A 12,968-nucleotide genomic window follows, 5' to 3' on the forward strand; every position below is an offset into this window, starting at 1 on the left:
TTGCGTTGGCTTTAGCGCGAGACACGACGAGAACATCACTTCTCCCAGCCGAAACGAAAAAAAACAGGGGAAATAAACCAGTTTAAATGAGCATTCATGGATCTTTTCTAGCTGCCTAGCTAACAAGATGCGATAACTAGCATAGACAGTGTTTAACCGACAAGCTAACGAGCATCTGGCTAGCTAACAGGCTGAACTACCTCACATGTACTAAGAATTGAAACTAGCTAACATATTGCTAGATAACAAATATACTAACCAATGTTCAGCTAGCTACCAGCCATTTTATCTTATCTTATTTGATTTGATCTCGCCATCTATTTTAGTTTGATGCCGTAGTCCCTCCACAGGTGTTGAGCCTCTCCCCCCTTATGCTGACTGGCTGATGGCCGTGGTTGAAAGCAACCGCCCCCATCCTCTACCGATGCCTGTCAACGGCGGCTGCTGGGCTCCTCTGGTGGACTTCCTGCCCGAGACCCTAACCCCGAGAGGACCTCTACACAGGTCTGGACTCGGTGATACTGTACCACTTTGGATTGATCTCGTTCGCTTGGGAACACTGAATGGAATTGAATACAACATTCACGCCCATGATGATCTTTGATTTATCAAAGCAGTTACTTCGCTTTCACAAGTTTGTGTTTTAAGCACTTTTGTTTTTTTCCCGTCCCAGGTGTAATATAGGAGTCATATTCATGACAGAGATGGTGGTGGACCACAGCGTACAGGAGGACTGGGCCCTGCACCTCCCAATGCTGCTGCACGCCTCATTTTTGGGTAAGTCTATACTATAATTTGTCGTCGTCTCAGAAACCCCGACTATGTAATTAAGTTAACTCGTGTGATATAGTGTGCATGGTATTTTAAGTCGCGCGTAAGTTGTACCGCGGCTTTCTGTGCTAAGGGAGAGCATCTATTTTCTATACCGCTTATCTTCATTTGGATTTGTGGGTAAGATGCAGACTATATCCCAGCTGACTTTGGGCGAGAGGAGAGGGTATTCCCTGGACTGGTCGCCAGCCAATCACAGTCCGTATATAGATAAACAAGCATCCACTCTGACAACCTAAAATGCATGTTTGGGGGATGTGGGAGGAAGATGTCGGACAGTGAACCCAAAAAAGTTGCGGTTCCGCATTCACAAATTCACCTTTTTGGTGATTAAAAAAAAAAAAAAAAATTATGCCCAGGCCATCTGTTGGCATCTTGGTGTACTTTGACCTACAAGCACTTCAAATTCATCTTCCGAGCCGCTTGATCCTCACTAGGGTCGCGGGGGTGCTGGAGCCTATCCCAGCTGTCTTTGGGCAGTAGGCGGGGGACACCCTGAATCGGTTGCCAGCCAATCGCAGGGCACACAGAAACGAACAACCATTCGCACTCACACTCACACTCACACCTAGGGACAATTTAGAGTGTTCAATCACACTGCCACGCATGTTTTTTGGAATGTGGGAGGAAACCGGAGCACCCGGAGAAAACCCACGCAGGCCCGGGGAGAACATGCAAACTCCACACAGGGAGGCCGGAATCGAACCCGGCACCTCTGCACTGTGAAGCCGACGTGCTAACCGACGTGCTAACCACTGGGCTACCGGGCCGCCCTGCACTTCAAATTAATGTCATCAAATTACAATCCGCTGTTTAATGGATGTTTTACAACAAAGTCGAGTTCCGAGTGAGCTTCAGCAATGCAGCCGCTTGAGTGAAGTAACAAAATTAATTTAAAAAAATGGGATTCATCGAAGCACACGTGATGTCTTCTCATCCTCAGGCATGGACCACAACCGTCCGGAGGTATACGAGCACAGCAAGCGTCTCCTCCTTCACCTGCTCATCACGCTGTCCTGCCGCCACAACTTCCAAGCCGTCGCCTCGGTGCTGCTGCGGACCCGCCACCTCGACGGAGCCAAGACTCTCACTTGCAAGCCCGCCGTTCAGCCCGAGTTCATAACATCAGGTATAAGAAAAAGAAAAAAAAAATGCCAAAGTCGGCATTGGTGCGAACGTCAAGAAAGGGGAATGGCTTACATTGCTGTCGGAATGCTTGTAGATAAGTCTCTTATCTGAGGTGAGCATATTTGGAGCTTGTTCCAAAAACAATATGCAGCGCTGGGGGAACTTCAAAGGTCTTGATTAAAGCATTCCACGTGGCTATTTTTAACCGTTTGCCCCAAGTGGAGCCATCTGTCAAGGCTCCAATGCGCTGCTGTGGCTTCGCAGCTCGCTTACGCGGTCAACTACGGTAGGTTTTCTCCCCAGGTGGCACGAGTACTCCTACTCTGCGCTTATAGTGGAGCATCTACGTAAAAGACTCCTTAAAATGACAACACGAGACGGAAATTTGCTGCCCACACAAAATCCCTCTCATAAATGGAGTACACCCCCCAAAAAGGTTGTCTGTTCCGGATATTTTGGTACCAAGATTTTCTTTCCCCCAAATGTCAAGACATTCTAGATTTTTCTAAGGGTTTATGTTGCTAAAAGTAGTCCAATAACACATCCCCACGGCACATAACTACATCATTACCCGGCTTCCCATTCCTTCCCGGCCCCCCCTTATAAAGCACTTTATTTTGCAATTTGACAGATCCCATCCGCGCGCCGTTTCCTCTCTTGTGCCCCCCCAGGAGCTTTTGACTTTCTGAGGGAGTGTCAGGCATCTCCCGTGCTGGACTCCGGTCTGAGTTCCTCCTCCGCGTCGTCCAGTCTGAGCCTTGGCGGGAGCGGCGGCGACCTGCCCGACATCTCGGACGAGCTGGCGGCCCGCGCCGCCGCTGACGAAAAGACCGGCAAACTCATTGAGTTTTTGACCAGCAGGTACCACTGAGAACCATTAAATGCATGTGGAAAGGCTTGGCTGAGAATTTGCAAATACTCTCTGGAGCTCATAAGCATGTCGATTGGACACCATCTAGTGGTGGAGACTGCAGGTTGATGTTAGAGTCATTCATTCATTCATTCATTCATCTTCCGAGCCGCTTGATCCTCACTAGGGTCGCGGGGGGTGCTGGAGCCTATCCCAGCCGTCTTCGGGCACTAGGCGGGGGAAACCCTGAATCGGATGCCAGCCAATCGCAGGGCACACAGAAACGAACGACCATCCGCACTCACACTCACACCTAGGGACAATTTAGAGTGCCCAATCAGCCTGCCACGCATGTTTTTGGAATGTGGGAGGAAACCGGAGCACCCGGAGAAAACCCACGCAGGCCCGGGGAGAACATGCAAACTCCACACAGGGAGGCCGGAGCTGGAATCGAACCCGGCACCTCTGCACTGTGAAGCCGACGTGCTAACCACTGGGCTACCGGGCAAAATCAAAAACAATCTTGAAACAATAATGACCTGTCATGGTTTCATTTGTAAATCCACCCCAAATGAGACGCCCCTTGTGAATGAATGGCTTCCAGATGATTTGATCTGAAAACAAATGACCCCCCATAGTGCATGTGAATCGTGTGAACCATGTCAAATCTTTTCAAATAATTGCGCTGCGTATGCATTTTGTAGAGCACGTGGACCCATGTGGTGCCATGAGGACATCTCACCCAAGAATCCCGTTTCCAAAAGTACAGCCCAGCTTACAAACTTCTTGCGCCATGTCGTGGCCGTGTTCAAAGAACCCGGTAATCCTTCCGTCGAGAACTTCCGCCCTTTCCATCAACAGAACATGCCATTTGTTCATTTTCTGAGAACGTCATTCCATGTATTCCGACCGCCCTTTCTAGAATGGCAGCTGGAGCAGCAGCTGAGCAACGTGGCCCTGCACACGGCCCTGTGCAGTTCCTCGCGTCATTACGCCGGCCGCTCCTTCCAAGTGTTCCGAGCACTGCGCCAGCCCATCTGCGCGCACGCCGTCTCCGATTTGCTCTCCAGGCTGGTAGAGGTCGTCGGGGAACACGGAGAGGAAGTGCAGGTTAGCGTGTGCATAAAACGTGAAACCAAAGACGTTTTATATTCAAATATCCAAATGCTCAAGCAAAGCGTAATGTATCATTTTGTCTTGCTCAAGTTAGCTGGCTTCATGCAAACACGCGGTCGCCATGATGACACAATCATTCCAAGTAATGACGAGACCAGAACAACCTCCTCCAATCAATTAAAATCGACTTTCTATGTGTATCCATTTTTAAACGTGGAAAAATCAATGAAAAAAATCACACCGCTGAGGTCGTGGGTTTGATCCTGGCTCCGGCCTTCCTGTGTTTGCATGTTCACCCCGGGCCTGTGTGGGTTTTCTCCGGGTACTCCGGTTTCCTCCCACATTCCAAAAACATGCATGGCAGGCTGATTGGTCACTCTAAATTGTCCCTCGGTGTGAGTGTGAGCGCGTATGCTTGTTTGTCTCTGTGTGCCCTGCGATTGACTGGCGACCGGTTCAGGGTGTCCCCCGCCTACTGCCCGAAGACGGCTGGGATGGGCTCCAGCACCGCCCCGCGACCCTTGTGAGGATGAAGCGGTTAAGAAAATGGATGGATGGATGGATGGATGGAAAAATCAACAGGCGAATGACGCTATGCTAATTATGCTAATTATTAGCCTCGAACAGCTGCTACTGTAACTGTCGGTTGTCTGCCCTGCTGACGAACAACATCCAGTCGAGCTTTCTGATTAAAAAAAATCAGATTCAGAAAACGTTATTTATCCCTGTGGGGCAATTAGAAATTAAAATAAGCAAAAAGAAAACAAAGTCGCAAAGACGTTGTTATCTACTCACGTGTCGTCTTGCAGGGCTACGTGATGGAAGTTTTACTCACGCTGGAATCGGTGGTGGACAACTTGGCCGAGTGCCTCAAGAATCACGACTTGATGGCCGTCTTGACCGGGTAAGCCAAAATGCAGTCCAGTAGGACTTGATGTTCTCGAACAAGGAACTGAAGGGCAAAATTGTACAAACAGGTGTTTGATCCACAAAGGCCTCAAAACTCACTTCTTTGGCATTTGACTCCCGCATGACTCAAGATTTGTTCTTGCTTTTGCTTTTGGGTGCTTTCTACCCTCTTTGTCACTGATTTGTTGCTTGACTGTTGCTCCACGTACAGCACTTTGTGTTTGTCCTTTTGAAAGTGCTGGAGAAATACACTTGAGTTGAGTTTTGAAACGTGACCTGCCATTGCAGAGCGTCATCTCCGGATCTCCTTACCGCGCTGAAGTCGATGTCCAACAGGAAGAGCACAGGGCAGCTCTACCGCCCCAGAGAAGAGCGCAGCCGGCATCAGAGGAGCTCCTCCGTGCCCAAGAAGTTGGGCGAGGCGGACAGTTGGAGCGACCCGCCTCGCAGCGCCACCCTGGACCGCATCCAAGCGGGCGAGCGGCGGCCCCCGGCGGGCAAAAACCGCAGCCCTTCTTCATCCTCTGAGGACGTGGTCTCGGACCACCCCGGCGACCTCCTGGCCACCGTCTTCTGGGTGGCCGTGTCGCTGATGGAGTCCGATTTTGAGTTTGAGTACCAAATGTCGCTGAGGCTTCTGGACAAGCTTCTGGGCCACGTGTCGCTGGACAAGCGGGAGAACCGCGACAGGCTGGAGAAGCTGCAGGGCCAGCTGAAGTGGAGCAGTTTCACGGGGCTCCAGCAGCTGCTGCTCAAGGGCTTCACGTCCGCCGCCACCGTCGACCTCACGCTGAAGATCTTCCGGCAGCTCACGCCCGTTTCGCGGGTGTCCGTGGTGGACACCTCACAAGCTATCGGTACGTTACGTCGCTTTTCAACGTATGGTCCACCTGATAAACCGGGCGAGCGCGGTACTCCAAGAAGTCCGTTGTGAGGGTCTTTGTCTTCCACGCTAGGTTTCCCCTTGAACGTCCTTTGCCTGCTCCCACATCTCGTGCAGAACTTTGATGGGCCCACACACTTCTGTCAGGATGTCGCCGAAAGGATAGCACAGGTTTTTTTTCCTGCTTCCTGCTTTTACATGAACACGGTTTGTGTTCCTGGTATTTTATGAGGTGGGGTCAATGTTTGACAAGACTCTTACCTCGCTGTGTCTGTATGGAGGTGTGCCTCGACGAGAAACACGACAAGCTGTCCAACCTGGCCCACGTCATGACTCTTTACAAGACGCACTCTTACAGCCGCAACTGCTTCTCGTGGGTCAACGTGGTGTGCAGGTACCTCCACGAGGCCTTCTCGGACCTCACTCTCAACCTGGTCACGTACATGGCGGAGGTTTGGCAAACACTTGTTATGAATGTCGCCAAAGTCGCTTTCCTCTTCTTCTTCTTCTTGAAATCGTTTGCCTCGTTGTGCCACAGCTGTTGGAAAAAGGTCTCCCCGGTATGCAGCAGACCATTTTACAGATCATCTACAGTCTGCTGAGTCACATGGACCTGAGCGGGATCCAAGCCAAAACGTTCAACACGGAAGTCCTCAGGACCATCGAGAAATTTGCCCAGGTGAGGCCTTGACTACGTTTCACGACAACCATATTGGCTGTCAGTCTCGGTTGTGGAGGTATTGCAGAAGCTCCGCTAACTGTTAGCTTATCTGCTAACTGCATTGTGGTGGCCAACTGCTCGTCGTCGCCCCGGCTGTGAAAAACGATTTGTGTGACACGTTGAAAAAAATAAATAAATCACTCTGAACATACCTCACCTCACACCACAGGATAATCGATGAAGATAATCGATGAAGATAATCGTTCCGATACGTCCTACGATGACCTTGATCAGTGTTTTGAAACACTTCTGATACTCAATTTGAATGAATATCAAGTTTTATAAAGGATCGTCTGAGATAGGCACTCAGAAATAACGACAAGACACTTCTGGCACTTTATTGGTCCCACACAGAAATGATAACACAGTTCAAACAAGTTGTATGAAGCTAAAGAACTCTTAGCGTATGCCATTAGGGTGGAGAGCCAACACCCTCAGCAGAGTGAGCTTCAATACTCGCTGGGCGTCCGTACGCTACCCACAGCAGACTCTACCGAATGATCTCGGTCCTCCTCCTTTTATTCTATAATGTGTGCTAGGGAGGGGGTGAGTGGCCATTCTCACTCCCCCCCCCCCAGCCACATTACTTTTGTTTTGTAACCAAGTGGCATATCTAATGAGAACATCCTGTTTTGTACTTTTTCCACATACTATCAGCAGATGTACTTCTGCTTTTAATCATGAGTTTTCGGCAATAACAGGATGTGTCTCAAGAGTTCCAGTAAAAACATGTTATTCAAGCATTTATGCAATAAACAAACTTTAAACACAATAATCATTAATACAACGATATATATTGATTAATGAAAACATCACTACTCTATTTATTATACCAATCAGAAAGGTCGCCGCATGCTCAAATGAGGCCCCGATTATCGATATTTTGTATACCTCACGCCACAGGATAATTGCTCAGGCTGATCTTTCGGAGACATCAGATCATCAGGCGGTCCAGACTTGGGAAATCGCTCCCGCGAGGACCGGTTCAAGCCACGACCGATAGTTTAGTCACTCAAGTGTGGAGTAGCGTTTCTTTGTTTTGACATAAGTAGCTTTGGAACCCCAGATTCGGAAAGTAGCAAAATGTTTGCAGACGGGGGCGGGTGGTCGGAATCCAAAGTGATCTGGCCCCAGCTTCCCTCCGCGGAACCTCTCCAGTCCCCCAAAATAGACCCTCCCATCAAATCACATAACGGCAACACGCCAACGGTGATGTCGTGCACCTGTGCCGACTGTAGACGCCCCACTGGAGGGAAGCGCTGGACATCCTCAAGCTGGTGGTGAGCCGCTCGGCCAGTTTGGCGCAGCCCTCCGGCGACCTCTCCTGCGAGGACGTCGGCCGAGCGTGGGAGCGCTCGTCGAAGGCCTTGCCCGGGAAAACGCTGGATTTCCACTTTGACATATCCCAGGTGAACGACCTTCTTCTTATACCGCTTTATGTGAGACTTCTTTCTTTTCACACGCGGGAACCCCCCCCCCCCCCCCCCCCGTCCCCGCTAAAACTCCCCCGCGGCCATTATTCCAGGGTGTGGTGCAAAAATCTTGCTGAAATTCTTCCGAAAAAGGGAAACGTTTTACCCACCGCACCCTTTCCTTATGTTCCCCTCAACTGATGATTAGACTCCAAGCTGAAAAGGTCAACAAAATAAATAAGCGGCAGCATGTGTGGGGGGAGAAAAAGAAATGGGACACGGGAACACTGAGCTATTTGTGTACCGAATGGCAGGGGGCGGCCCGGTAGTCCAGTGGTTAGCACGTCGGCTTCACAGTGCAGAGGTACCGGGTTCGATTCCACCTCCGGCCTCCCTGTGTGGAGTTTGCATGTTCTCCCCGGGCCTGCGTGGGTTTTCTCCGGGTGCTCCGGTTTCCTCCCACATTCCAAAAACATGCGTGGCAGGCTGATTGGACGCTCTAAATTGTCCCTAGGTGTGAGTGTGAGTGCGAATGGTTGTTCGTTTCTGTGTGCCCTGCGATTGGCTGACAACCGATTCAGGGTGTCCCCCGCCTACTGCCCGGAGACGGCTGGGATAGGCTCCAGCACCCCCCGCGACCCTAGTGAGGATCAAGCGGCTTGGAAGATGAATGAATGAATGAATGAATGGCAGGATGTGATGTCACATCATCGCTGCCTGTCTTTTGTGCGCGTATCAGTGATTCCTTGCCAACGACGTGCGTGTTTGTGTGTGTAACAACACCGAGACGCCTGGACGAGCCCGCTAAGTGTGCAGAGCGGATTTTTCCTTCCGTACTTACACGGCCGCGTTTTGTATCAGACGCCCGTGATCGGTCGCCGCTACGATGACCTGCGCCCCTGCCCGCTCCGAGACGGCAAGAGCAGAAGCGCGGCGGTGACGCGCAGCACCATCTCCACCTCCACCTCCACCTCCTCCTCCGGCTCTCTGGGGTCCACGTCCAAGAAGGTCTTGGTGCCGGTCAGCTGGAAGAGGCCTCGGTCTTCCCAGGTGATGTGACCGGAAAGTTCATTTTTGTTCAAGTTTTCCCAGGTTCGCGTTTCGTTGCCTCCTTGAAAGTTTCTGCCGCTTCAAAGCCTGTTTTCCTTCCCTTCTCTGCAGAAAAGAACCAGAGAGAAACTTGTGCACGTTTTATCTTTGTGCGGGCAGGAAGTGGGCCTCACAAAAAACCCTTCGGTAAAGCTACGGCGTAACACCATCTCATCGGCATTGAAGAACGGCGCTTTTAACGTCCTTTTTTTTTTTTTTTTTAAACGGGTGACAGGTGATTTTCTCGAGCTGCGCCGAGCTGGATCTGATGGAGCGCCAGCCGAGTCTGCTTTCATCCGAAGACGGAAGTCGAGAAACCGACACGGTGGACGACACCACCTCGGAGCAGCAGTTCCGGGTCTTCCGTGATTTTGACTTCCTGGATGTAGAGCTTGAAGACGGAGAGGTGAGTTCACTGCGGACATAAAGTACATGCCGCAGGATGTCCTTGAGAGCAGTTGGATTTTCCTCACTTTTTTTTTTTTTAACTTTTGACCCCTTACACATTTTTCGACCGATTCAAATCATTTATTCACAAATTTGGGACATGAAGGGAGCTATTTTACCCATTGCAAAAATTCTACAATACCCATATCGAAAAAAAAACAACAACAACATTCAAGTAGATGAAGCATCAAACAAAAAAAAGCTCGTCATCCTTCACATTCCAACTTTTCAATTTCAGCAGTTCGGCGAAGCACTCAACATTTCATTTCAGCGCTAATATGCCTTTTCCACAAAAATGCCATTCGGAAATTGACTGTATGATCGCATATGAAAAAGCAATGAAGTAATGTTGTATTTTTCATTTTTTTTTTGTGCGCTCTCCAGGAGTTGCAGGTAAGTTTCTCTGCTCTTTTTGCTGTGCGCGCATGCCACCACTTGTGCAGCGTGTTTGAGATGTGACTAATTCCTGGGCACATGAAGTATGCATGTTGTTGTGGTGGTTGTCGTTTTTTGACCTGGAACCCGAAAATTTGTGGTTGTTAAATCACATGTTTAGTGACTGTGTGCATTCGATACATATTAAGAGGTCGATTTTTTATTTATTTAAAAATGTAATTTAAATTTAAATTAAAAATGAAAGCAGGCGGCCCGGTAGTCCAGTGGTTAGCACGTCGGCTTCACAGTGCAGAGGTACCGGGTTCGATTCCAGCCCCGGCCTCCCTGTGTGGAGTTTGCATGTTCTCCCCGGGCCTGCGTGGCTTTTCTCCGGGTGCTCCGGTTTCCTCCCACATTCCAAAAATATGCATGGCAGGCTGATTGAACACTCTAACTTGTCCCTAGGTGTGAGTGTGAGTGCGAATGGTTGTTCGTCTCTGTGTGCCCTGCGATTGGCTGGCAACCGATTCAGGGTGTCCCCCGCCTACTGCCCGAAGACGGCTGGGATGGGCTCCAGCACCCCCCGCGACCCTAGTGAGGATCAAGCGGTACGGAAGATGAATGAATGAATGAATAAAAATGAAACCACAATGGAAGTTTGTGATTTTTTTTTTTTTTTGTCGCAGGGTGAGACGGTGGACAACTTCAACTGGGGTGTGCGCCGACACTCGGTGGACAGCCTGGACCAAAGCGACCTGCGCGCCCTGGAGGATGATAGCCACCTGTCCAGCAACATGCCCGGCCTGAGCCGCGTCACTGGCGATGACGACTCGGAGGAGTCCTCCGAGGAGGAAGAGGAAGTGGAGGAGGAGATGGAGGAGGAGGAGGAGGAGGATTCCCTCTCGGCCAGCCAAATCCTCTCCCGCTCGCAGCTAGTAGGGGCACATATTCTTTCTTGATTTATTACAAGAGTCACTCACCGTTATTTGTCATTCCCAGTTAAAGTTGACATCATAATGGATACATAAAGCAAAAGAGAATTTTAGAAAAATGAATATCAGGGACATTGGTTACAACATTCATTCATTCATCTTCCGAGCCGCTCGATCCTCACTCGGGTCCGCGGGGGGTGCTGGAGCCTATCCCAGCTGTCTCCCGGCAGTAGGCGGGGGACACCCTGAATCGGTTGCCAGCCAATCGCAGGGCACACAGAGACGAACAACCATTCGCACTTACACTCACACCTAGGGACAATTTAGAGTGTTCAATCAGCCTGCCATGCATGTTTTTAGAATGTGGGAGGAAACCGGAGCACCCGGAGAAAACCCACACAGGCCCGGGGAGAACATGCAAACTCCACACAGGGAGGCCGGAGCTGGAATCGAACCCGGTACCTCTGCACTGTGAAGCCGACGTGCTATTGGTTACAACAGTGGACAGCTAATCATTTGATCAGATTACAGATTACAGGGTGCGTGAAAGGGGTTGAAAAGCAACATGTTCAGTCATTTTGTCCACTAGCTTTATGCTAACATGCGATTTGAAATGCCATTTATGGATTTACGCAACGTAGTGCGGATGATTCGAGGCATTTACCCACTTTTCTCTGGTCAAATGACGTGTGAGGGTTTGTTTATCGGCGGGGCCATCAGAGATGGCGCCGTCTCTTGCCAACCGGATGCGCTTCGGATTCCGGCTGTGCCATATGGCCGAAATGCAGTAGCTGGATATGTTAGCCCGATATCTCAATGATGATATAAGGATGGGTATTTTGTCAAAAAGAAAAAACTAAATATCCACAGTGTGCCATCCGTACACGCTTGACAGCGAGCACGGAAGCGGATTTCTGCCATATGAACGGAATGTGGCGCCCCCTCGCTGGCTGTTTTAAGCCACCTCCGACGTGTCTCTTTTCGCAGGCCGGCGACCTCTCCCCAACCGCCGAGATCCGTAACGTGGATTCTCCCTCCTTTTGTAGCAACATGTCAGCCAACTCCACGCCTCTCGCCAGCCAAAATCCCACTTTCGAGGTCCAACTGCCCGAGGACTCGAAGCAGCGGGTGAATAAGGGCTTCAGGGTGTCTGAGATTCTGGAGACGACCAGCTCCTACCACTCTTCCATTCTCGAGTTTTTCACCAATTTTGCTAAATAGTCGCTACGCTCGCTCTCCCTTTGGGTTCTTCCTTCACCGCTTTGGGTTCTTCCTCATACGTTCTCTCCTCTCTTGACTTTTCCTCTCCTTTAGAGGAGCATGTGACCATCGTGTGGTTTTCTTTTTGCATGTTAGAAGGGAATGAACTGGCCAAGCCGGCATTATCGTAACGCTTTATTTAATAGTAGAAATGATGCTGGGATCGTAGAAGCGCCCCCCCCCCCTCCCTTGTGTGTCGCTCTGCTATAAGAGGCAATGTGTATACCTACTGCTTCTATGTGGGGGCGGGGAGAACTCCTGTATGGGCATGCGGGACCTACACAAGGTGTACACATTGCCGCCCCCCCCCCCCCCCCCCCCCGAAATGAAAAGGAGCGTGCTGGCTGGCACTTAAGACTCAAAATCTGTTGAATTGGCACAACAAATCCTTCTAAAGAAAGACAAAAACCTCGAGGAGCGTCCCTGGCAAGGTTAGTGCAACCATTTACCGTTCACCCCCCCCCCCCAAAACAAAAAAATCATGATGTTGACAGCTGTGCATGTTATTGGTGGATACTGTGAACCCTCGCTAAAGAGCCCCCCCAACGTGAAGCGTGGACATTTGCCAGTGAAATGAACATTTTCGAGTTGCCTTCGTACACTTGTCGTGAAATCGTTATTTCAGGTTACGAGAACTCCCAACAGTCACCATACACTCTACTTCCTTTTTTTTTTTCCTCCAAAGTATTTCCGACATTTCTTTTTGGGGGTGTTGTGTTCTCCCCAAAGTACATACATTGGTCCAGGGTTCACTGTATTCACAATTTACCGCCCGTGCATTGCTGTGTGTGTCTAAACACGCTGAAGAAGCACGTCTGCGGCTTTCAAACAGTTTTTACAAGCAGATGAAGACCCAAACGAGCAGGACGCGTGCCCCCCCGTAAGCTCCCTCCCTCCTGAGTTTCACTGCGGCCACACTCCGGAGGCTGCGCTCACTCTCTACAAAGATCCGGATCTCCACAGCGGCTTGCCCAGGTACGCCCACCCGGCTTCTTCCCCGGAAACGAAGTAACGT

General features: G+C 50.2%; 2 protein-coding genes across 2 annotated transcripts in view; one reads left to right on the forward strand and one right to left on the reverse strand.

Annotated features, from left to right (window-relative positions):
• The window catches only part of LOC127608577 (high mobility group protein B1-like), a 201,297-nt gene that overhangs the window by 65,036 nt on the left and 123,293 nt on the right, over positions 1–12,968 (reverse strand). The window lies entirely within an intron of this gene.
• Positions 1–12,968, forward strand: part of LOC127608579 (protein furry homolog) — a 41,109-nt gene that overhangs the window by 22,929 nt on the left and 5,212 nt on the right. Inside the window, exons 37-54 of the mRNA XM_052077731.1 lie at positions 351–504; positions 674–777; positions 1,775–1,960; positions 2,631–2,820; positions 3,514–3,629; positions 3,732–3,919; positions 4,735–4,829; positions 5,123–5,691; positions 5,791–5,888; positions 5,999–6,169; positions 6,256–6,396; positions 7,677–7,847; positions 8,712–8,900; positions 9,012–9,086; positions 9,175–9,345; positions 10,448–10,696; positions 11,681–11,821; positions 12,786–12,928. Of these exons, the coding sequence (XP_051933691.1) occupies positions 351–504; positions 674–777; positions 1,775–1,960; positions 2,631–2,820; positions 3,514–3,629; positions 3,732–3,919; positions 4,735–4,829; positions 5,123–5,691; positions 5,791–5,888; positions 5,999–6,169; positions 6,256–6,396; positions 7,677–7,847; positions 8,712–8,900; positions 9,012–9,086; positions 9,175–9,345; positions 10,448–10,696; positions 11,681–11,821; positions 12,786–12,928 (3,151 nt within the window). The remainder of the gene's footprint in view (positions 1–350; positions 505–673; positions 778–1,774; positions 1,961–2,630; positions 2,821–3,513; positions 3,630–3,731; positions 3,920–4,734; positions 4,830–5,122; positions 5,692–5,790; positions 5,889–5,998; positions 6,170–6,255; positions 6,397–7,676; positions 7,848–8,711; positions 8,901–9,011; positions 9,087–9,174; positions 9,346–10,447; positions 10,697–11,680; positions 11,822–12,785; positions 12,929–12,968) is intronic.

Source organism: Hippocampus zosterae, chromosome 10 (genome assembly GCF_025434085.1).
Source record: "Hippocampus zosterae strain Florida chromosome 10, ASM2543408v3, whole genome shotgun sequence".
Lineage (NCBI taxonomy): Eukaryota > Metazoa > Chordata > Actinopteri > Syngnathiformes > Syngnathidae > Hippocampus > Hippocampus zosterae.